The sequence below is a fragment of the Chaetodon trifascialis genome, chromosome 19 (assembly GCF_039877785.1).
Source record: "Chaetodon trifascialis isolate fChaTrf1 chromosome 19, fChaTrf1.hap1, whole genome shotgun sequence".
NCBI lineage: Eukaryota > Metazoa > Chordata > Actinopteri > Chaetodontiformes > Chaetodontidae > Chaetodon > Chaetodon trifascialis.
The window spans coordinates 13,069,271-13,094,572 of NC_092074.1; the positions used below are offsets into that span (position 1 = coordinate 13,069,271).

Sequence of the window (25,302 nt, forward strand, 5' to 3'; positions counted from 1 at the left end):
AGATGTTAGCATGCTAACTTTGTTAAACTAAGATGGTGAAAATTAACCTGCTAAACATCAGCGTGTTAGCTTAGGAGTTGTTCTTTCAAGGCTTCTGACCACACCCTCACCAATGAGGGGTGTCACAGACTCTTTCAGTGGCAGAGAGAGGTGTCACGCTGCTTTTCAGGTTTTTAATTACTTCATAAACTGCAATTTTTCAAGTTTTCTTTTTCACAATACAAACCTTGATTTTTGCTGCTACAATGACGACAGCTAAGGCAAAAATGTACATTTTTTTTCTACTTTATCAACCACATCGGACATGACAACAGGCATCACTTCAACCATAATTTGATTTGCTGACCCAACAAATAAACCCCCAGGATCTGGATTCAAGTCTTTCTCTCACCATTAGTTTCATTGCCAATTGGCAAATGGCAAAAATCCCAGATGTAACTCATCGCCAAAATCCTGCTGTTCTTGGCTCAAAACTGGCGTTCCCATCAATGGATATTTATTCAGATGTTTTACAGACATCCCTGTGGCAGAGAGACAGGAAAAAAAATCTAATGGGGCCAATAGGATTTATAGCGTCTCTCTCTGTGCTCCAGTAATAAACGGTATACCTGCGCTGAAGGAAACTGTAAATGTTGACTCCCCCTGCTGGTGTCAGCCCACTATGTTACTGCTCTGTATCTGTATGACACAGCAGCTCAGCACAGTGTTCTCAGAAACTGGGATCATCAAGGTCATCACCTGCCTGAGTGACTCGCCTGAAGAAAAGGTGATACTTCAGCGTTTGAGAGCTGAGAATTAGCTAAACAGAGACGGTGTGGTATCTCCACCACAAGTTATCACGACTGCAGGGTAACACGGCATTAATTCAAAGACAGACAGGTGCTTCACAACACACACACAAGAAAGCAGGCACGCACGCGCACACACACAGTGAGCCAGTGGTAGAAAGAATCACCAATAAAGAGTTGAACCCAAAATACCAGAATCTTTTTTTAATGAAGTAATAATAATAATAATGTACAATATAAAAACTGACTACAAACAGAAAAATAAAAAAAAGATGCCATGATCGCAACAAGAAATTCAGTCTTTGTGATCCTCCTGATGCTGAGAGCTGCACGTTATTGTGCAGTTTATTGACAGGATCAATTCACCCCATTCTTTGGAGGGAGAGACTTTCTAAGTACATCAGTAAAGCTGAATTCTGTTGAAGTGTTTTGGTTTTGAGTTTCCTCGACGGTAAAATCAGTCTGGGTATTTCGCTTTGCGGCAAGTAGCGGTTTGGGGAATCGGACCTTTGTCTGCACTTATGAACAAGATTCTGGCTCGGGGTAACAATCAGCTCTGCAGGGTTCCTGTCTATAAGAGCACAATCGGAACTTTTAATCCTTATTTTGAGCAAAATCCACGTCAAGCAGAGCAACTGCTGGCAAAAACTCAAAAGTCCATCTTCACGATTATACCTGTGTGCTTATGTTTACCTAGAACACCTACATAGGTGTGTGCGTGTGCTGTGAGGAGGAGGGTGAGGCGGCAGCAGAGGATGAGGAGAGCGAGGAGGTGGGTGGCTGAGGGGTGGAGGAGGAGGCGGAGGGAGCGGAGGCAGCGGTGGCAGCTGACGATGAAGTCTCGATCTTGCTGCTGTGTGTGATGAAGCACAGTCGCAACTTCATGGCCGGACGCAGGGTCATGATGATTTTCTCCACCTACAGACGGAGAAACAGCAAAGATGGAGATGCGGATATTCAGAAAGACTCCATCGATGCAGGAAAAACAACAAAAAGGACGAGTTCAGTTAATTTCCTGACGCAGCAGAATAATGACAGTTCAGTGTAATTATCAGATCAACATGTATCACATTCATGTCTGTTACATCACTTGTTTTGAATCACAAAACACATAACACACATAGCTCGAGCAAAGCGCGCTCTCAGTGTTCAATGACGGCTTTGTCTGTTAAATTAATTAGCTGAAAAGTCCATTTAAGTACACTTGTCTGAGCCTCGAGCTCAAAGTAGAGCTACTGCTTCATCTCCTCTAATTAACTCCGGTGTCAGGCCTGGACAGAGGCAGGGAGTTGTCTTCCTGCAGAGGAGGTGACAGATTCAAACTAAAAATGGAAACTGAAAATACAAAACTGTCTCCCGAGGAGCTGCTAGTTCATAGATGTCATCTCACTTGAAGTCAGGGTGACGAAGGTCACGGCTTGTTTTTCATCAGCTCCCTCTGTTGTTTGTTGTTTTCTTGTATTATCTTGTTACTGTCTACTGCACTTTAAAGCTCCCATGAAATCACAATTGATCTTTAAGCGTTTTTATCGCTTCTGATTGTCATTTAAAAGCCGATAACTGTCCCAACAATGACAAAAACTCACTTGTAGGTATTCTTAATGGTATTTTAGAGTTTGTTATTTCCTGGAAAGCAATAGAAAAATGTTGATGACTCATCCTGCACTCGGGGTGTGACGCTTTGTCAAATTTTTATAAGTTTCTGGGGACTGGGCCTCACCGGCCAACAAACTTTATACCTTTATTTACAGATTTGGGTGAAACTGGATCATTTTTTATTGAGAAAATATTTTCTGGTTTTCCCTCTGATGTCCTGCAGCTGCTCAGCCTCAACTCTCTGTAATTTAAGGAGTTTCCTGATGGACAAGCAGCTTTAAAGTAAATGCTAACTTAGCTGCTGCTATTGGTTACGGGAACCACCAATAAATACCTGCGACAAGCCCCTCTGTAGCTTCCTGTTTTTACAGGAAACAGATAAACATGCAGAATCAGACAGCACTCTTCAAAAAGTGTTTAAAAATGTCAGGCTCATGGTTGATTTTCCATTGTAATAAAAGATAACGCACCTGCTCCTTCACACTGTCTCCAGTGTACATGTATTTGATGTGATAGAGGAAGTCACAGATTGGGTCCATGTAGCTCAGATGTTGGCAGTGCTGATCCACCGCCTGGAGCATCTCATAGAAGGCCACGCCAATCTGAAAGAAACAAACACGAGGCAGTAGACATAAAAACAAATAAAAAAAAGCATTGTGCTGCACCTGTCGTGTAATAATCAAACTTTTGTGTGTACCTCCAACATGCATCGCGTCCTCTCTTGCTGGAAACGCTGCAGGAACGGCCCCACCAGGTGATACACGTAGAGAAGCTGGAACTCTGTCTGGACGATGGGCTTCAGCATCTCCGACAGGAATCTACAGTCACAAACATATGATTACGTGACAAACATAAAGGCTAAAAGAGGACAGGAAGAGCAGGAGAAGAGAGCAATAAGACTGAGCAAGACTTCCTCACTTGGGAATCAGAGACAGCTGTCCGATGGAGGAGTGGTGCCAGACAGCGTGCGCTAATGCGAGCACGTAACTGCAGTTCATTTCGCTGTAGCTCTGGTGGCAGGCTGTGAAGTCCAGCAAGGCAAAGGGATAACCTGCCCACTCTGTCTCCGATGTCAGCGCCGGAGAGCTAATCACAGACACGATGCGGTCGTGGAGAACGATCCAGTAGGGCTCCTGGAAGAGGGGAGACAGAGGTGGTCAGAGTGAACAATCTCGATGTGAGTTCATGAAAGAGGGAAGGACTGCGATGATCTTTTGTGGTTGATCTTACAGGAAGTGCGGTTATCACAAGTCCAATCGCATTCATCCAAGCTGTGATGTTCTCCCTGGGAACAAGAGGCTGGCTGGAAGATGAAAGAAAACATGGTCTGACTCAACAATACTTCAACCTCGATTCCAAAAAAGTTGGCATGCTGTGGCTGAAGATGCAGCGCTACCAAAATGCTCCAAATAATCTTCATTAAAAAATGATAGAGATCAGTCAGAGCTATCAACCATCTGAAGACGTCACAGCACTCGTCTATCGTACCTCTTCAACACAACGTTGAGCAGAGAGTTGCCCACATCTTTTCCCGGCACGGCCAAAGCCATGAGCTCCACGCAGGTGACGTGCAGGGCGTGAGCCGCGGGGTTGGGGAACTCATTGAACCTCCAGTCACAGTTGGGGAAGGGACCGGGTGACTTGCCAGCCATAGGTGAGCGAGAGTTAAGGATGGCTAAAGGTCACTGGAGGAGGAGATGAGCTTGTAGATAACCCTTTATTACTACCATAGTGGGAACATTGGGAGCGAAGCTTGTTCTCTGTATTTCAACCCATCCCTGGGGGTCAGTGAGCAGCCACCGTGCAGGGCCCAGCGAACAACTCCAGCTCTGATCCAGTGCTTCGATCGAAGGCACTGGCAGCTGTAAAACAGATGTAACTACACATGTAAAAGCAATTACTTTCTGCCCTTAAAGCAACGAGGCATTAAGAGAGACCAAACGTATTGACAGTAAAGTAAATATATTATTCAGGTGGCCTAGAGGCCCATGACTTGTTATTAGCCAGTATCAGTGTCAGTTAGAGACCTGAGACAGATTAATCTGCCAACAGGGAAATTAAAGAAGGATATTGTCCACAAGGCGTCCAATCAGCTTGCAGTAGTAGGTGTCGTCAGGGATCCACACATTGTCCTCTCTGGGGTTCATGCCAAACTTCAGGTAGGTTTCACTGAGGCACCACCCTGGGGTCCGGTTGTCCTATAAAAAACAAGTGACTATAACTGTCTTGAATTACTGCCTGAAATGGAAGTTATCTCTATATTGACATGCATGGATCTAGTGAAAAACATGCTGTCTTCACTGAGAGAGGTAGGGCATAATATTTAATATAATATATGGTTTGTGTCTGTGTGCCTACCTTCAGTGACGACATGATGGCGTGCACCAGTTTTCTCTTCAGATTGGTTCTGTCTCTCAGATGTCGCTCGTAGTAGTGAAGTGTGTTGTACAGGTAGGTGACTGGACGGTCTGCACACAAACACAGAGAGAAGCACACACCAGTGTGAACAAACCTTCACATTCACATGTCATTCATCGCCCTTCTTCCCCTGTAATTCACTGCTGTTGCTTTCTCTGACTCTAAAGCCTGCTCCCTCTTTCATCCGCACAGTCTTCTCACCATGGAACTTGTACAAGCCTCCCAGATGATCGAGGAGCGTCTCCAGAGACTTGGAGACGGGAAGAAGCTCCAGGAAGCGGTGGATGACGATGTCAAAGACAGGCAGGAAGCGCAGGCACACGTTGCCGAAATAGATGGGCAGGTACTGAGGCTGGAGCTGCATGGGAGGGTTGACCTGGTCTGCAAGGCCCTCGAAGTACAGCTTCTCTGGGTATTTCTGATGAAGGCACAAACATTTCAATCCAAAACACTGTATCTTCAGACCTGTTGTGTGAATCGGATTGGCTGACTGTGGTGAGGATGGAGGCAAGTTGTCGTTACATGCGTACCTTGTGGTAGCTCATGTGCTTGTTGTGCCAGTCACTCTGCAGCCAGTGCTCAGGAGCGTTCTCCTTGACAAAGTCGTTGACTCGGTTCCTGAAGTCGTTGGGCTTCAGCAGCAGCAGCTGGATTATGAAGTAACAAACCTGAGCCTCGTTGCCCTCGTGGCTGCGCATCGCCTGAACGAAGACAAGAGGACAAGTGAGACGCACAGAACTTGTCACACAGCAGATACATTTCTCTGTACGGACGTTTCTGCTCACCAGACACAGGATAAGTCTGTCCAGAGTCACTATGTTGTATTTCCACACCATGTCATTGAGTATTTCGATGCACTTGTTGAGCTGCTGCCCGCCGGCTGATGTCGAGAACTCATAGACGAGGAAGTCTGCAAATGTCCGCACGTGAGCCACCAGCGCCCGAGCCCCGATACGCTCCAAGACCCTGAGGGACACAAAAACCAGGCTACACTTGGCTCATCGTCCCATGAAAACACTGCGTTCTCCTGCTGGATCAGCTTGCTCAAGATGTTATTTAGAGACTTGGCAACACCCCCGCCTTGAACCAATTAGTGTAAATTTAAAATGCAAGAGCATCAGTGGTGAGAAGCATCATTACCACACGCTTGAACAAAAAAAACACACTCAGCAGTCTGTCAGGGATACCGACTCTAACAAGTGGAAAAATAAACTTGCAATTACTTGAAGTCAAGTTATAGAGGGGCTGATTCGCCGCCGACTCATTAGCAGGTTTTGCTCTGACAGAGATATGATCTCAATGAGGATAACAAGAAGGCATGAAAAATCAAAGGTGTAAACACAAAGGAAAGACCGGATCGTTTATTATCCATATCTGGATGCAGTTTTTAATATCGACTGTTAACAGGGTGAAAATAAAACCACCAAACCTGAAGCCTATCTGGTTGATGTGGTCTGTCTCCAGCAGCATCTTCCACAGCAGACAGAGGAACAGCGGCGGAGACCCCTGCATGGAGAAGTGGGTAATGATGTCATTCTCATTGGCCATGGACTTCCACTTCCTGTACTCCTCTTCCACGTTTTTCTTCAGGTTGAATCGAGACTCCTGGGGAACGTTGTTCTGTTTGAAGAACGCCTGAGAGGAAGAGAAAGAGAGAGAGAGGGTGAATGCTTCTGATTTGACATCCAAAAAAACAGTTTGTGTCGGTGTCATGTCTAAGTGAAGCACCTGTAGCGGAGCAGGGAAACAGGACAGTGTGTGCGAGGCCCAGTTATGAGGCGTGAAGTTCATGATGGTCTGGAGGATGTCTTTACACCAGGTCCCGTGGATGGAGTCAGACCCTGTGAAAAAATCTGCACGGAAGAGCATAAAATTAACAGGAGATGGGAAACAGCCGATTAAATTTACAGGAATAAATGAGAAAGGAAGGAAAGAAACCAAAAAACAAACTGGAGAATACAACAGAGAGCCAAGACCTCAAAAAAGACAGCTCTGAGGAAGGAAGTGAAGCTGTACCGGTGACGTGTGTGGCTCTGGCCAGGGTGAGGATCAGCGCTCGGTTCAGCTCCTCAGACTCGGCTGACAGAACAGTCTTGGGGTCGTTGAGGAAGCGGGTGAACTGGGGCTGCACTTCAGAACTGCCCAAGGCTGTGATCAACCGCAGAGCTGTGCTCTCAACACTGAGACAGAGGCAGCAAGACAGACCGTGATCATGCTGATCATTTGAGGTGGACACATAAAAACATCATGTGCAACGTTGAACAGCAGCTTGTAGTGATTCTGTTGAATATATGCATGTGTGCACTTTACCATAGATGCAGCTGGTTCTGGTTGGTCTGGGGTACAGCTGCCAGACTGTGCAGATGGCTCAGGAGCTGGACTCTGTAGTGTGGCTGGATGTGATGCATCCTGTAGCTGAACATCTCCAGTAACGTGTGAAGGATTCCCCACGCGTGAGACTTGAACACATTAGGCAGCAACTGGCCTGAACAGACAGAGGAGTGTCACGTTATTCAACACGTGTTCGCTGAGTCAGACCGCTTAAAAGCAACCCAGCGGACGAGCAGCGACGACTGAACACAAATTGGACGACGCTGCTGGAGGAGTTATTAGAGACATTTTGAAAGTGTACCAGATCGCTCATAAAGACGAGTTTGGAAGATGCTCATGTTCATAAGAGACTTCATAACTAGAGCTGAGTATTGTTCAAAATGTTTCCGTAGCGGTGCTTACTCCTTGTCTTCAATACCGATATTAATGAAGGTCCACCACAATACACTGAGGAACATTTCTGAAAGAATCAAATAGGTATATATTGTTATTAGCTGAGCTTTTGATGAACAAGCTTCTTTGCTTTCATTATGATTTCTTTGTTTCACTACTGTTTTATGGCTGGACGTTGGAGATGCTTCAGTAAATGTGGCTTAATATTTAATTGAGGAACTGTCTTATCTTAAAGGTAAATATATCTGTTAGCCTGTTTTTACGGTGGTTCAAGCCATGAACTGTGCCCTGTATAAATAAGACAGCGTGGTAAATCAAATCTGCTTCCTTCTTTCCTGTCCTCACTCTGCCTGATAATCTGTGCTTCTCACAGTGTGAGACGTGTTTTCTGAGTGTATGCTAATAATGTTAAATACTGACTGACAGCGAACAATTATCCTTCAGGGAACATAATAATGTGATGCTGAAATGAGTGTTACACTCTGTGCTGTCTGTGTCTGAGCAACTTTTCAACAGGGTGGACATTTAATAACAAATGAAAGTGCTTCTGTAACTCACTGATGAATCCTTTGATGCCCAGCGACTCGATCTCCATGTAGACCAACAGTCTGCTGTATGTTTCCACCAGTGCGGGGGCCAGGGCGATGCTGGATTTGGCGTGGGCCAGCTTTATTACCCGTGTGGCAATACTGTGGATCAGACTGGAGACAGACAGACGGGGAGGGTGGGGGCAAAGAAAGTGAGAGACAGTTTGATATATTTAATAAATCACCTGTCTGTCCTTGTGCATCATTTGCTTTCCTCTACCTCATCTTCGCATGCACTGTGAGTGAATCCAGCAGGTTCATGGGCAGAGGTGTGACGGATCCTGATGCCATACAGTTGGTGCCGGGCAGGTTGATCCTCATAGATCCATTTCCATAAATGGTCTCTACCAGGACGCCCATCGGCAGAGTGAAGCACTCCGAGTTGGTGCTGTAGGCGTTGCACAGCAGGGCGATCTTGTAGTCAGACATGCCCAGAGTCTTGTTACGCAGCGACTGCTGGAGAAACCTAACAGACAGGAAGGAGGGAAGGGATTTTATGTAACTATGAACTTTCAGCGGACAGACATTTGGAAGCACACACAAGAGGAAGAGCACAGTTTTGAGGTATTCAATGGCCTAAAGTGCATATATTTTAGGCTGCGTACTCATGGTGTAGTTTCAGAGAGTGTGGGATGGGTATCTGCAGTTTGGAGTTGTCGTTCTGAGCTTTGCGGTTCAGGTGGATCCAGATGCAGGTCATGGCAAAGGAATGAGTCGACTGGGGCTTGTTGATGTCTGGAACTGGAATACACTGCAGTGGGAGGGAAGACGCTGATCAATCTGATAGCACAACCTATAAAGTTGTGACTTACAGAACAAATTAGCAGGAGCATAGCCATAGTTCCTTAGCAGATATGCACCTCTTTTTCTGGGTAAAGCAGGTCAAACAGCTTCATGACAGGCAGGAAGTCGGCTAAGGCGTTCTTCTGAATGCTTCCTGATATGAACTGCAGCAAGACCCACATCAGGTGGTCTCTCCCTTTAATGAGGCCTCTACCTGCAAGCTAGAAAGAGAGAGAAAGACAACAAGGGTCACATGAGCTGATAGCACTTTTACAATTTACACATGCTAACTTGAATGCTATTTTATTTTCCTTGTAAATTTTGCTTCATTTAGTTTGTAGCTACACTTCCCAGGAACCACTGTGCTCTCTGTGAGGTGGTATTAATTTACTCCTTTTAGCAGATATGTATGTGCAGCAGCACATATTAGCCAAGTATTTTACTGCCTGAGCTGCCTTCCAGCTGCTTGATTAGCAAGTGTTTGGTTCCACAATGAGAATGCATTTCCTATTAGCAGCTACTAATAGCATTAGCTTTTAGAGTGTGAAGATCTTGTCCGTGATATGATTTCTTTTTTGGGTGTCGATAAGGCTTTTTAACTTGTCTCCCTCTTCTCACCTTTTGGTGTAACGACAGCACCATGTGTGGGAAGCTTGCGAACTGAAACAACACAAAGAAGATGAGTTGGGAGGAGAGGTGCTGCCACAGCAACTGGCTAGTTCCCCCGATATCGGCGTCAAAGTGTTCCTCTGTCTCGGAGCGCTCCATGGCGTACACCACGAGGTCCACCAGCTGCTCCTCCAGCACCGGGCAACGCTGCTTTTGCTGGCAGGGGAGTGTTGAAGGATGAAGACAATAGAGGGCAGGAGAAAGAAGTTAAACAGAGTGAGGAAAGAAAGCCAAGCACAGAGACAGAGAGAAAAGGGGTGAAGGACAGGAAGAGAGAAGAAAGACAGAGAGAGGGAGAGAATGAGGGAAGATCATCATTAAATTACTTCACATACACATTTTCATGGTAAAAGATGCTCCCACAGTTAGAAATTGACTTTTCCCTCCCTTGCATGCGGGACGGCGTCTCCTTCCTGCCTCTGTCAGCGGGGTAAACATTCATCTTCATTCATCTTTTCCACATTTATCCTTACCTCCAAGTGTTCTGGTAATTTTTCTGTGATGTTGTTACATAAGAACAGGTGCTAAATTGAAGTGTAAACATACATTAGCTGCAGTTATTTGCAGAAATCTTACATGAAATTTGTGCAAGGAGTGGCGATCAATGTTCACTGTACTTATAAATACATATAAATAATGTGTATTCAAACATGTTGTAACGTTGACAAAAGTAAATCTGAGCTCAGCAGGAATCTTGAGGGTAAAAGGGACTTTGGTTGAAGGATGGGAGGAGCGAGGGAAGGAGGGAAGGGAATCAAGAGAGAGTCAGAAAAACAGCTGGGAGGGCAGGTTAACAAGATCATGTGGATGACTGTGTCGACCGTTAAACTCACAGCGGATTGATCATTTCATGCCAAAGGTTTGGAAAAACATTTTCCTGTTAACCCAGGGTGGAAAACTTTACTTCACCCATCTGTGACAGAGCAGGAGGAGTGTGGATCTCTGCAGTGGCTACCACTGGAGGACTTCACAGAGCCCTTTTCACAGCACGGCACAGAACAGCACGGCACAGCACTACACACCAAACCAAACGCTGCAACGGGGTCTCGCATGCAGGCTAACGGGTCTGAGAGGGTGGGGAGGAGGTGCGAATGGGAAGAAGAAGAGGAGCTGCGAGGCTGACCGTCACTTCCCTTCCTCTGCCATCGAACATGCGCACGTGCATGCAAACATGCGCACACGCATGCTCACACAGAAAGAGCGAGGGAAAGAGAAAAACAAAGGAAAAGGGAAAGAGAGAAAGATCCGCAGGCATATCTTCTTCTACTGTACAAAGAAATCAGCCCAATGGGTCACCAAGTAAACCACACCAGTGAGCTGGGCTACAAACACACCTACAACTCGACCAATGGCAGACCAGTGTGTACGTAGAGCAAATACATTTAAAGGTAGTTTCACCGCAACCAATTGGGAGTCTGTGTCACTGTCTCTCAACCCACATTTTATCCAAAATGAGTACTGATACGTCACCGATAGTGCCAATGCTCGTCATCAGATGTTGTAAGTATGTCACTTATCTGCCACTTACAGTTCATTTCACACTCTTAGACTAAATCATCATATTGAGCAAAGGGTTAAACGTTATCCTGCTCAAGTGGCAAAACTCATCAAGTCCAAACTCTAATGAGTCTGTATAAAGTCTATTATTTATTTTTTAATGTCTGGGTGAAACTACAATTTGCCTGAACTGCTGAAAATAAACAAAAAGCTCAAGAAAAGCTGAAACAAGCGTCGTACTGCATGCTGAAGGGATGAATCAAGATTTTATCTTACTTATTACTAAATTATGTAACTCAGTTATTCGAGGTCTTAAATAAAACTGGACTAAACATTTTAATTCATTGTCTTAAAAAGGAGAGCTTTCAATTTAGGTCCTGTTCAGTCATTTTGATGATTTAGTGAAGAGCACATTGAAGTCTGTGTGAAAGTAAATGGAAACAGAAGCTGTTGCCTGCACTGCGTTCATCAATGCTAATGATGCAAAGGTAAAAACCAGAGGAAAAACAAAACAAAACAAGAAGCCATCGACCCCGCGCATCATCAACACAACACAGGTCAGAGCACACGCATCCATTCAGACAGCCAATCAGAATCACTCGGCCGACCTGGGCAAAACACGGATCAAAACAGAAAAACAAAAAATAGGCGTAAAGAGTGTTTGACTCCGTAATGCACACTTTGCCATGTCTTCTAATCCTGCAGCTCTCTGCGCTCGTGCAGCAGAAGTCTGTTTGCTGCCGTCCAAACTCGGAACTTCGTAATTACAAAAATATCTCTCATCTCTAATCTGGAGAGGCTTTGCAGAATGATTAAGTTCATAAAGGAGTGGAAAGGGAAGTTAGCAGAGCATGACTGTTAGAAATTACAAGCCACTAATTCAAGAGGCCCTTATCATCTTCGCAAATGCAGTTAATTGACTGGATGACACAAGCTGCATAGGGATAAAGTTTCCTGATGTAATGCTGCATGGAAGTGTGAAAACTTCATTTAGATTGGAAGCAGAAGACATGATAATCAGAAAATCATTCAGATCCAACAGCTCACAATGCCTAAAAAATAAATAAGATGACATTAATATTCAAGCACAACTGATCCTAAAAAAACAGTACAAAGACAATATATCTAATGTTTTACCTCATCAGCTTCACTGATTTTTGTAAATTTATGTTTATTCTGAATTTGATGCAGCAATATGTTTCAAACAAGTTGGGACAGGAGCAACTAAAGACTGAGAAAGATGTGGAATGCTCCAAAAACACCAGTTTGGATCATTGCACAGGTAAACAGGTTCATTGGTAACAGGTGATAGTGTCAGGATTGAGTATGAAAGAGGCATCCTGGAAAGGCTCAGTCGTTCACAAGCAAAGCTGGAGCGAGGTTCACCACTATGTGAACACATGATTGGATAAAGGATATTACTGCATGGATTCAGGAACACTTTGTAAGACTGTTGTCTGTAAACACAGTTTGTTTGGAAATGCTTTCTGTTTTTATTTCTGTTTTACTCAATGTCCCAACTTCTCTGTAATCGAGATTATCTGGTCTTCCTGTGATCTACTCTTGGCTCCCTCTCTTGGCTAATAGTGACTTCATTTGCAAAGCAGAATAAACTGTATTACTGTGCAAGTTAAGTCGGTCGCTTAAGTTTAGTATTTTGTCAAAATGGAGCAGTTTTGCCCAGGTCAGCACAACAGAAAACACCATAAAGGTCAGACATGAGAGGACCTTGCTAACAACAGGCAAGGACCAGACTACATTCACACATGCAGTGCAGCAGGACTTGAAATGTCAACAGCAGGGTCTAAAATCACAAATACTTCATGTGAGCTTGTTAGCTGGACCCACAGTCTGTACAATGGCTGGGACTAAATACACTGTTTTCTGACAAAAACTGCAGTGTAGAGAATCTGTAAGAGTCTCCGTCTGGAGTATAAACATTATGATCGGTGTACGATAGTTTTAATGAAAGAATAAATATATATATACAATAAAATCTGATGATCCATCTATGGAATATAGGCCACAGCACAGTGATTAATACATACCATTACAGCTAATTAAGTGTATTAAACATTAACATAACAAGCTATTTCAGTGTTGAAAAACCATTACTAACTATAAATTTAAGCAGCATTCAGTAATGAGCTGCTTAGACTGTGAAAACAGCAACAGGGCTGATTCACGAATCCCTCTCTATGAGCATTAGTGGTGACCAGTTAGTAATGGTGAAGCAATAGGCCAGGGATTCTGTTTTTGCTAGGGATTACTTGTTTTGCCCAGAATATCATCTAATAAAGGTGCTGAATACTGGACATGAAATAATGGCCAGCTGCTGCTTCAATCAACACATGCTATAGCTACTGAGCTTATGCTTTTGTGTTACAGCAGACAGAAGGTAGCATGTGAACTGAGTAAAAATGCAACAGGAAGCGATTCACTTGCTCACCACCCTATTAACTGAACCCCATATTAACCTGCCTGTCTGCCTGTGTACCTGCCTGGTGTTTATCTGGCCACATCTGTCTCTTTCCACTAAGTACCCTGCTGTGACCATCTCAAGCTCTGGAGCATTTCTCTCTACTCATCTCGAGTTTTCTTTTCTTTTTTTTTTGTCCACTTTGCCATATCTATGACAGTGCCTAAGAGGCTAAGCGTCCAATGGGCTGGTTAGTTGGTAGGTCGGGCGACCAGGAGGAGAAACAACGACATACCTGGGCAATGTTCAGAGTCTAGAGAGCGCATGGCAGAGAGACAGACAAACACAACACACAACCAGAGGACAAAAGAGAGAGAAAAGAGAGGGAAAGGAAGAAGGAGAAGGAAAGAGAGAGGGGATAAAGGAGAGACAGACAGAGAGAGAGAAAAGTGGTGACTAAGGAGCTACGTTGTTCACTGTCTGTTCAGCACAGTTAGCGTCAACTCAGCCAATTCAATCAGACAAGCTGGATTCTGGGTAACTGATTCAAAGTCCGAGCTCTGGCCAGTGTAGATCGCTCTGAGTGGACACAATGAGAGCTGGTCATACTGTGTGTACAGGGCTCACTGAGCTGGGCTGAGTTGAAACTGCATGAACCCAACAGGGAAAACTAACACCAGTGCATTATGGGTCAAGCTCACAGCATTGGCTTGCTTTACATATGGTGTTATATAGCTGTGTTACCATGGCAACAAGGGAGGAGAGGGGTGTCAAAAGAGAAAAAGGTGAGGAGGAGAAAGGAGAAATAAAAAAAGAATAACAATGAAGAAAAGAATAAAACAAAAAGCAGAATTACGAGGAGGACGAGTCTCCTGGACTTGTAGATGTCTCTGCAAGTCCAGGAGAAAAAAGACAAGGAGCGGCAAAGGGGAGACAGGAACAAGGGAGAAAGGAAAAGCGGGAGCAGGTAGGGGAAAGAGGAGTGGGGTGGCAAAAAATAAGAAAAATAAAAATTATAAAGACAGTGAAGAGCCAATAAAGAGAGTATAGGGGACAGGAAGTGCAGGCAGGTGGAGGGCCTATTACAGACGCAAAGGGGCAAAAGTAGAAGACTGTCATACCTGTTTGTTGAGTCCTAACATGTTGCACACCATTTCTCTTGAATATGGCTGTTCTAACACATAGCGCAGCAAGCCCGTCTGTGGCTCAAACAGGTCCTAAATCACAAAAAACACACAATTTATTACTGTGTTTGTTTATACTGCGTGTGTGAGTGTATAAAGGCTTGTTTAGTGTATATATAACATGTTAATATTTTACCTTGTCAAATGGCAGCATGCCTCTCAGAGGGAAGCGGAGAGCGGTGGGGTCTAATTTCCAGGAGTTACAGATGGCCCCGCTGTTATTCACTACTGGTAACAAGCTGCACCGACCTGTGGACACACACATGAAGTGGCTTTACAGGCACATCGTGCATACATGAGTTGCATTATACACTTCACTCGGTGTAAGTCATAAATCTGTGGAGAGGAACATGACATACATCTTGAGTTGGTTCTATTGGGTTCTACTGTTTTACCGCTTTAGATTATATGTTGGTTTCAAAAAGACACAGTCGTCATTAAAGCTTTGGCAAAGCATGAAGAAGAGAAGCATTTTGCTGAAAACAAGACCCCCGTGAACAATGAGACTCTGAAAACTTGGTATCTTTTTGATCAACATTTTTTAACTGTGTGTGTGTGTGTGTGTGTGTGTGTGTGTGTGTGGGTGGGTGGGTGGGTGGGTGGGTGGGTGGGTGTCTCTTACCACAGATCGAGTTGATTCTAGCTGTAGGTCTGAAACTGTCCACAAAGTCTGATATCAAACTGCCAAGAAGCTGCAAACAGAAACCGAGTAGAAGAGAGAAAAAAGGAAGAGAAAACAAGAACGGACAGAAGAGAAGATGAAACAGAAACATTTGTTAGATACACATGGCATAGCTGCACGCACACGCACACACACACGCACGCACACACACACACACACACACACACACACACACACACACACACACACACACACACACACACACACACACACACACACACACACACACACACACAAGAAACCCAGACTTACCCAGTGTGACAGCTGTCCCTCCGGATACAGTTTTCTGATTTCTGTGATGGCAAAGTAGGCTGGCAGGAGGCAGGCATTTCTGTCCAGGATGTACTCTACCACCTGGAATACACAAACACACAGTGTAAAAAATCAAAGTGATGGATTTTTACAGATAACTATTCAAATAAGCCATCAGAGTGAGAAATAAAGAAATCACAAATAATTACACTTAATAAGTGAAATACGACAGACGGAAAAATACCTCTCTGGCAGCCAGAAGCTGTTGGACTATAGCTGAGCTGACAGTGGTGGGAATGGTCTGAATCTTATCCAGTACGGCTTTCAACAGATCTCGAACGCCCTGAAACACACACGTCCACATGAAAGACATATCCGGGGATGGATTTCAGCTTCAACAGCTGTCTGTTCAGAAGGGATGCAGCGACACAATTGAGTTGGACATTTTTTAAGATGCCTGATAAAGTGAAAAACGAGTCTTAAATTAATTTTTTTAACAGCTTAAAACAGGCCCAGATCCTAAAAAACTACAAATTTAATTCAAGTCTTCTTAGCATTGAGGTTGGTGATGAATTGTCTCAGCTGTGTTTCTGTGTGTGTGTGTGTGTGTGTGTGACCTTGTAGTCCACCCCTCCGATGATCTTGCGAATCAGTTTGAAAGTTAACGCCCACAACTGAGTCCTCTCCCACTCCAAACTGTCCGAGCTTATGAGAGCTACACACACCATCCTTCAGACACACAAAGAGATTCATTAGATGATGATTAAGACAAATAACATGACATGATAAATTAGAGTGCGAACACAATTAAAAGTAATATTTCAAACAATGGAATTATCACAAACCATGAAAACGATTCATCTGTTCTAATAATAAGTGATGTTTTGGCCTAAACAAAACTTTTAATACATCTTGACAAATTAACCGGATAATAATAGAGTCAGTCAAGCTGCAGAGTGCATTAATTCATGCTGCACTCTGTAAGTGTGTACCTGGGCGGTAACAGACTGGTCTCCACAGCCATTGCTAGACAGTCATAGAGGAAGGAGATCCTTTTGGGACTGTGCTGGCTGTGTATAAACCGCACTATCCACTGCACACACTGTTCATGAGACTCCTGCAGAGAGGCACAGAGGCAATAATTAAACCAACATCCAGCTGATCACTTGTCATCTTATGAGCGAGGGTGTGTCTGTCTCCATGTGTTTAGAGACCTGCGGTAGTGTTCCCCAGAATTGCCTGAAGGCTCCGAGACAACTGATCAGCTTCGTCCTCTCGTCCTCTGGAGTGTCCATAAACATCCTGAAACGCACAATGTTATTTTAGCACGCAGCATTTAATTTTATACTGTACACACGATCCACACGATTGTTGACATACATAATGTGTGTCAACAATGAGTCAGACATGTTTTAAGTCCTTCATAATGAAACAGAAAGTGTGAGTTTGGAGGCATCTTACCCAGCAAAGGCCTCCTCTATCATCTCAGTTTTCTGAGGAAAGGAAGAGAACAACAAAAATTGTGAAAAGATAATGCAAGAGGGAATCAAATGTGTTCATTCTTTATCTTTATCTTCTGCAGTTTCAACCGACAGCCATCTGCTCTTTTCATTAGATCAGTGTCTTGCTGAGGGACACTACAGCAAGATGAGTGCCTGTCAGATTGGAGGTTTGAGTGCAGGTGGAGTGCAATGAGTGTATGTTATTCAACTTTAGCCGGACGGAGAATTCTACTTCCTGTTGTGCAAGTAAAAACAATATTTGTTGTTGTGAAGCAAAGTTGCAATTATGATGTGAATGAGTGGATGCACACTTCGTTAACACTGTCTGGAAATCATAACAAAAATTGGCAGTTGTCTGAAAATGCTCTTCTTTCAAATGTAACACGCCACTACTGTGAAGTAACGTTACGTTGTACAGATAACTTCGCAAGTCTGCGCAAGGTGCTATGAATGATGCTTATATACTTGAAATTGGTTAATTGATTACACGAACTTGCAGACTCAATGCAGAAAATCTAAAACCTGCGTTTCTAAATGTTAACGTAACGTTGCGAACGCAAGTGCAGCAGAAATTTTCCAGCAATGTTGTCAGAATTATTCATCTGATAAACCACAGCAGCTTCAGACATTTAACGTAAATGAAAAAGGCTAACATAGTCGAAATGCTAACTAATGTTAGCTTTAAAACCCGGTTAAGAAAGATTTAAAAAAAATTACCACAACATCCTCAAAGATGCTCTGGAGCTGCGTTTCCATTGAGAGTGCCATGTTCGCATCAAAAACTGTCAATTTTTAGCGAAACATCACACAAATCAATCAGCCTACTTTTGCAGACAATGCTATCAATGAGCTACATGCTAACAGGCACCGGAATGATCGCGCCGAGAGACGCGCAACCGCAAAAACAATCCGGAGACGCCACAGAGACACAAGCTGCATAGTTCCGACGCTTTTCTTTGTCACGATGCGTAACACTTATGCCTCTGTAATTATCACATATGATAATTATGCTACATGATGCCATTACATATACATATGGCAGCTGTCACAACAATTTAAAGAGAAAAAAAAATTAACTGGTACTATGAAATTAATATTTCAAAGCCTTTACAAGCCTTGCTATGATACAGGCTGTGTGAGAAGGAGACAATGACAGTAGCGGCGCATGTCCACCAGATGTCACTATCGACGGTATTAATGAGCATTTATGCTCTTTTGTCGGTGCTGTATACTAATTAGCTTTGTCGTGTTATGTTATTCATTATGGGCAGTGAAATTATTTGTTATTAAGGTGTGGTGGAGAACGTAGTTTTCCGTGTACCTTGGAACCCATCATTTGTGAAACATGAGCTGCAAGTACAAAGAAAACAGTGTCAGATTACTCATATAGTTATCCAGATCACCCAATGGCCTGCTTCTTGGAACAGGTCCGAGAAGAATTACAACAAGGAAGGCAACAGCTACACTCACCCTAGTCAGACATTAGCCAGGCTTACTGTTCATTTCAAAATGTCAGAACAGGTCTAAACCAGCTATGAACTATACAAACGATTTGTAGTGAATTCAATTCAAATAAATAAAAATACGTTGCGTTGTTATAAATCAATAAACTACCCAACACTATGTCAAGTATACATTAACCTACTTATTTGCTGATTGATCAATAATTAACCTAGTGACCTTAACCTTAATGAGGGCTTCTTAATCATTATTTTCTTTACTTTTGATAGGTCATATTGTGATAGGTGATGTGCTCTTAAGCGGAAATTGGAATAGCAGAAGTCGCTAGGGAACTTTTGACTGAATATTTTGGTACATTTTAAAAGGATTATACGGATTATTGACTTCCTCCACCACTGTGTAGTAGCAGGTTAAACATTTGCAGCATTGTGCTTCTCTCATCGGTCAGTCCACGCGCACCGTGCACGTGGCCTCCTCCTGCAACAGGTGTACTGCGCGAACAAGTGAGGTCACATTCCTTTCTCGAACGCGGAAACCTGCTCTGACACTGTAGAGCGTTTACGTTTTACGATTGGCGGTCACAGTTATTAATCCACGCCTTTCCACGCCGATCTCTGATCGTGTGTGTGTGTTTAAGCTGATTTCTTTCAGTGTGGAGAGACATCCGACTGCTGACTGCCGCGCAGGTGACCGAGTCTGTGGAGCCGACGGGCCGGTGGAGGAGCCGATCAGCTGCCGGGAGCTTGAAGATGTTGTGAAAACATGACCTCTCCATACAGAGATGTGGACAGTGTTAATGTTTCTCTACCTGGGGGCTCTGTACTTCACAGGTATGACTGCATTAAACTAACAGTGCGAGTACTCCACTTGTTTTTGTTGTCTCCTTCTTTACTAATTCTTTACCATGGGTCTATTACTGGTGCGGCACGGTGGAGCAGCAGGTAGTGCGCGTGCCTCACTGCAAGAAGGTCGCCGGTTCGATCCCCGGCCGCCGGTGCGTGAAGCTTGCATGTTCTTCCCGTGCATGCGTGGGTTCTCTGCGGGCACTCCGGCTTCCTCCCACAGTCCAATCATGCTCATTAGGTTAATTGGTGTACCCCGCCTCTTGCCCGAAAGGGATAGTCGGCATAGAAAATGGATGGATGGGCCTATTACTGTAAGTGCGTGTGATCAACACTGCATGATAGCACAGAACGTCTCTGTTTGTCCACTTGGTTTTATGGTGTCTATAACACACAAGGTTTTATTATTGCAATCATTGAATCATTCTGTAAATGATTCAAGCAAGTTTTCCAAGCTTATGTAAGATGGGCGTAGCTGTGCATGACACAATAATCAAAACTTAATGCATATTAAGTAAATATCAAGTGTCAGAATATCAGGTGTAAGTATTTAGACAGGCTTTGTTTAACTTAGTCCTTTACATGTCTGTAGCCTACGAACGTGAAGATATCTTTCGTCACTGTGAGTCCCATGTGGAAATAGTTAAAATGGGAAAAAATGTCAAACTTCGGTTATGTTTTATTGTGTTTTATGAGCAGCCAGTGGTCTCACAGCATAACAATGTGAGGTATTAATGAGTACTTCTGTGGTCCACAACACAGAGGAAGTTAACCATTCAAGCAGCCACTGGTAAAAAGTCTAATGACAAACATGAGTTCCTATCGAATGTTGCCTCTTATCTTTCTCGATTTCAACTTTTCATTCTTTTCCCCCCAGTCGCCTCCTCTCCTCCCAGCCCCGTCAATGTCATCTTCTCCTCCGTGAATCTGAGGAATACGCTGCACTGGATTCCAGGAAATGGCACACCAGATGACACACACTTTACCGTGCAGTACGCCATGTACGTAAAGATTTTGAAGTTTAAACAACAACAAAAAAAAAAGAATAAAACATGTCCCTGAGAACAAAGTTAATGTCTGTGAGTTGCAAATAATTTAAGTTCTTTTCTTTGTGGTGCATTGGTCATACTGTAACTACCATGGACTTTACCTGTTTAAAGCTGAGGTTGACGTATTTAAACTCACCTTTGTTCAACAAGTTTCAAAGGAATTTACAGACAAAAAGAAGAAGCCGAGAGAGGAGAGGAGGTCAGAAATAAAAGAAAAATGAAACTAGATCTAAGAACGGCCTATGCGAGCTTCAGTTTCTTGCTTGAGGGGGAGTTGAACAAGAGAGGAATGTAGTTTGAACTTCCTCCATTCTTGTTGTCCCAGCTTGTGCAGTAATTCAGAGTAGTCATCCACTACTCTTGTCATCTCCTGTCTTTCTCAGCTATGGGGACAGTGTTGAGGACAGCAAAGGAAGACGGGTGAACTGGAGGGCGGTGCGGCGGTGTACAGAAATAGTGCGGAGCTGGTGCGATCTGAGCAACGAGACGTGGGATCTGGAGCAGGGGTACTATGCCAGGGTTCGTGCTGTGAGCAGGAGAACGTCCTCCAAATGGGCACTGACGTGGAGATTCGATCCAAAGTCAGACAGTAAGTTAAAGTGACAATCTGCCTAAAAATGTGACGTAAGAGACAGAGCGAAGGCTGGATGAAAAGGAGATCTTTAAGAAAATACTTTTTGGTAACCTAGAATTGAACCTGGACTTCAAATTTTAAAATCTACCTAAAAGAAAGTATTTTTGTCTTTCTCTGCAGCTAGTTTTGGCCCTCCGCTGGTTTCTGTGGACATAGACAACAACACTGCCATCATCACCTTGAAGGGACCGATGATGTATCAGCCTAACAACCAAACCCCAGTGGTTTCGATGGCAGCACTCTACCCTCAGATGACATACAACCTCTCCATCAACAACATCGGCCGTGCCCAGATGGTGAGTGAGAATATCTGAAAGTCCTAGCTTGTCCCGCGCTCCTGGCACGGACAGGCTCTTACATCAAGCACACCTGGAGTTCTGCTGCAGCACCGACTAATCTGTGTGAGTGTATGTTCGTAGAGCCACATCCTAGTGGTCTCCGGTCCATACAAGTACCGCCTGATGGAGTACAATACAGAGTACTGCTTCTCCGCCAAGGCAAAATTCCACTCCATGCCCATCCCCTGTCAGCCCTCGGCATGGCAGTGCATGACCACGCCTCCAGGTACGACCGCATTGCTTGTGTGTGACTGTTCCCCTCCGTGTTTGACAGGTAGAGAGGAATGTGATTAAACCTGGTACAGAAGCGCGCAAGAGATTTATGTTTGTGCCCGAGATGTTTTTAATTGCTTGTGTCAATCAAGAAAAATAGTTTTGTTTGTAGCTTGATAACAGGGCATTTCAGATGTTATACAGCGAGTTTTGATACGGCGCTCACATGGTGCCTTTACACACGTCTGACATGCTCTTGATTTTTGTCTCCCTCCAGACCCTGTGATTGGCCAGCTGCAGAGGGTGGTTGTGGGTATTGTTGTTACATCTGGGTGTATGTGTATGCTGTTGGTGGTTGGCTACCTTCTGTATCACTACGTGACAGGGACAGGACAGAAGACCCCATATATACTGGTAATGCAACCACAAACATACTACACACTTTTTAAACAACTTTTTGTCTATTTCTGTCTTTGCAGTCTTAGATTTTTGAACCTTTTACCATCCACTGTTTCACCTAAAGGATATTAGCACTGTGTAGAACCTTCACTGGCCGCTGGTACTATGAAAAGTTGAATGAAAATAAACATGCATCCTCTTTTCTTGTAATTGCGGTGACAACTGCATGCGTGAACAGCTTTAACATGATGGCTCTGGGTTCTATGGCTCTTTTTAAGGGAAAGCCTGCATTGCACACGTCAATTCAATTCAATTCAGTTCAATTCAATTCAATATTCCTTTTTTCGTCCCGCGAAGGGAAATTACAACTTCACAGCAGCACCAATAAAGTGGATAGAATAGTAAAAAGACAACAAGTGCATGCAAGTTAAACACAACAAGTATATACAAAAGGCTGGAATAAAAACGTCATCCTAGAAAAAACTGTAAATAGTATTTACAGACTGTTATGTAGCGGTAGTATTGCACAGATTGTTTCACAGGCTATTGCACAGATTATTATACATATTATTGTACCGATTACTTGGAGCAGTTTCTGTTGTGTAGTCTGACGGCTGCAGGAAGGAATGACCTGCGATACCGCTCCTTCACACACTTTGGATGTAGCATCCTACCACTGATGGAGCTCCTCAGTGCAGTGGGTGTGTGTTGGAGGGGGTGGGAGTCATTGGCTGTCATCCTCCTCTCCCCCACCTGCTTCAGAGGGCATCCCAGGACAGAGCTGGCCTTCCTGATGAGTTTGTCCAGCCTCTTCCTGTCAGCTGTTTTGATGCTGCTCCCCCAGCAGACTACTCCATAGAACAAGGCAGAGGCCACAACAGAGTCATAGAAGGTCTTCAGGAGTGCCCCACACACCCCAAAAGACCTCAGACCTCACACTTGCCCACTGTGGCTCTTTACCGGGCAGGGAGCATCTACCACTAGATGCTACTGGGATGCATTATAGGAATGACCTTTTTCTGTGATGTGTTAGTGGTATATGATGAATAAATAATACATTTTTGACTATTGCATGGCATCTCAGTCCATCAAGTTTATTTTAAAAATGTTTCAAAAGCTAAAGATCAGTCCTTTAACACCACATTCCTTTAACTTCCAGAACCGGCCTTCTTTTAAACTGCCCCCTCTGACATCCCCCCGTGAGAATCTGAACTTCAGCACCGTCATCAAGCCATCAGACATCAAAGGAGGCACATCTGAACCTGCATGCACCAACCAGCAACACATCGCAGATCCCCCACCAGGATACACCCCCCAGAGGTCCGAAACATACCCACAGCCTGACGGACCCTGGGATGATGAGTCCATTGACTATGGGTTTCTTGTCACAGCCCCGAGAATCAGTGTCAGAGAAGAAGAGGAGGAAAGAGAGAGGAGGCATGACGGAGGGGACGATGGGAATAATAAAGATGAAAAGCAGACACGCCGATCAGGAGACACTAATGAGAAGGAAGGGTGGAGAGTTGAGGATGGATGCTTCACTGGAGTTTGCGCTCCCCAGGCAAAGCCCTACCTCTCGCACACATCATCACACACATGCCCACAAACACACACTCGGAGAGAGAGGAGCACACTCACACAGGCGCACGCATGTTCACGGGTAAACTCAGCTGCGTCGATCCAAGCTCAGGCACCATTACTGTCCTTTCAGGGAGGAGAGCTGCAGAGAGAGGAGGAGGGTAAAGAGTTTCCCGGTTTGTTTATGAACCAAGCCCCACAATTTGGCTTCTTCCACATTCCTTTAAATCTACGAACAAAGAAGGAGAGTGGAACGGGGGTAGAGATGGACAGAAAGGTGAGAGGAAGAGCAGGTGGGAAGATAGATGGAGGCGTGGAAGTAGAGCGTGGGAGTGAGAGAGTACCCCTTTTTTCTTACGCCTCTCAAAACATCGCAGACATGTCCATCTTCCACGCTGACCAATCAGATTTCTTGCCAGTTGACTATGGCGTTCTGAGACTGGCAACAGGGGATGAAGTAGAGAAAGATGAAGAGGAAGAGGAGGGAACTACTTGTATTGATTGGGATCCTGAGACCAGGAAACTAGTGTTGCCAGAGTTGGCGATGGAGTTCACCAAGGAGGAGGGCTTGGATGAGTTGATGCATGGAGGGAGAGGGAGGGAGAACAGGGTGGGAGGAGAGGAGGAGGAGGAGGAGGAGGAGGTGAATGCGATGAAGGATGAGCTGACATTGAAGAGTGTGTATGTCAGGGAAGCGTCTGAGGAAGAGGCAAACGCAGAGAGAGGGGTGGAAAGAGGTGGGGAAAGGCAGTGGGAGGCTGATGATATTTTGACCAAGTGGGACTTGGTAATCTCGATGGATCAGTAGATGATATTCATCAACATGTTTACCCCACTGTTTCAAAAATGGCTCTTCTTCTGCACTTATCACGTACACTTAAATTTAACATCATGATTGAAAAACAAAATATCATTTAAAATACTCATTACAATTATGAGCACTTGTAGTATGGTTAGTTTTACACCTGTGAATGTTGCTGCTTTCTTACTGCCATTATAATGATTTATGATTTATCTGATAAGAAATTGCACTAATCAAACAGTGACCAACTCTGAAGGAAACGCTCTTGCCCAGGGAGCAGTGTTTGCCTTAACACTGAGCAAAATGTCCGTTAGCGTGAGCTACATTAATCAACGTATTCTGTGTTTATTTACGCTTGATATGAAGGCAGAGATTGTCTTAAACATAACCTGTGGGATGTTATTCTTCCTGATTAAACACTGAGTTAGTGTAAACTGTGTCACCAAGTTCCAGGTGAAGCACTTAAAACTATTCTTGCTGACACACCACAGGACAGTATTTGCTTGTATGTTGGAGTAAATCATTGAAAAACTGGGCATAATGTAATTAATTCCTCTTTTGCTCAGTCAGTAACTGCAGCATCCTTTTTAATACTAATCCACCGGTGCTCAATATATTATATGAAGGAAATGTTGGTGGTCAGAGGAATAAAATGGGCATCTTTGTGCTTAATGTGCTCTCATACTGTATGATGAAGTCAGACCTGCAGCACTTTGCTCTTCATCCTTTTTCTGCTCAGCCTAGAGATTTTATAAATATTGAAGCTGCCTAACCTTCACTATGTCGATATTACCTTGTGTTTTATTCAGAAGAATGCTACATATCTCATTTCTCATTGTTATATTCTGTACTAGAGGAAATCCATTACACTCCTTTGTTAATGTT

General features: G+C 44.1%; 2 protein-coding genes across 3 annotated transcripts; one reads left to right on the forward strand and one right to left on the reverse strand.

Annotated features, from left to right (window-relative positions):
• Positions 1 to 967: 967 nt before the first annotated feature.
• med23 (mediator complex subunit 23) lies at positions 968 to 18,012 on the reverse strand. Of its 2 annotated transcripts, XM_070987134.1 has the most exons (31): positions 17,819 to 18,012; positions 17,061 to 17,092; positions 16,814 to 16,901; positions 16,592 to 16,716; positions 16,217 to 16,328; positions 15,844 to 15,942; positions 15,600 to 15,701; positions 15,288 to 15,357; positions 14,802 to 14,914; positions 14,603 to 14,698; positions 13,777 to 13,794; positions 9,515 to 9,721; positions 8,974 to 9,117; positions 8,719 to 8,864; positions 8,334 to 8,579; positions 8,085 to 8,227; positions 7,113 to 7,287; positions 6,819 to 6,982; positions 6,531 to 6,655; positions 6,232 to 6,437; positions 5,588 to 5,768; positions 5,333 to 5,503; positions 5,004 to 5,220; positions 4,743 to 4,852; positions 4,456 to 4,582; positions 3,873 to 4,038; positions 3,615 to 3,687; positions 3,303 to 3,517; positions 3,082 to 3,202; positions 2,855 to 2,986; positions 968 to 1,706 (listed from the first exon to the last, which is right to left on the reverse strand). In XM_070987134.1, exons 1-31 carry the CDS (start codon positions 17,867 to 17,869, stop codon positions 1,491 to 1,493), a joined length of 4,191 nt encoding a protein of 1,396 aa, XP_070843235.1. In that variant the 5' UTR covers positions 17,870 to 18,012; the 3' UTR covers positions 968 to 1,490. The 2 variants fall into 2 exon arrangements, with proteins under 2 accessions (XP_070843235.1, XP_070843236.1); XM_070987135.1 differs by lacking the exon at positions 13,777 to 13,794.
• Positions 18,013 to 19,183: 1,171 nt separating this feature from the next.
• Positions 19,184 to 24,456, forward strand: il20ra (interleukin 20 receptor, alpha). The gene is made up of 7 exons (XM_070987585.1): positions 19,184 to 19,392; positions 20,282 to 20,405; positions 20,837 to 21,042; positions 21,208 to 21,383; positions 21,507 to 21,651; positions 21,916 to 22,052; positions 23,197 to 24,456. Exons 1-7 carry the CDS (start codon positions 19,344 to 19,346, stop codon positions 24,421 to 24,423), a joined length of 2,064 nt encoding a protein of 687 aa, XP_070843686.1. The 5' UTR covers positions 19,184 to 19,343; the 3' UTR covers positions 24,424 to 24,456.
• The last annotated feature ends 846 nt before the right edge of the window (positions 24,457 to 25,302 follow it).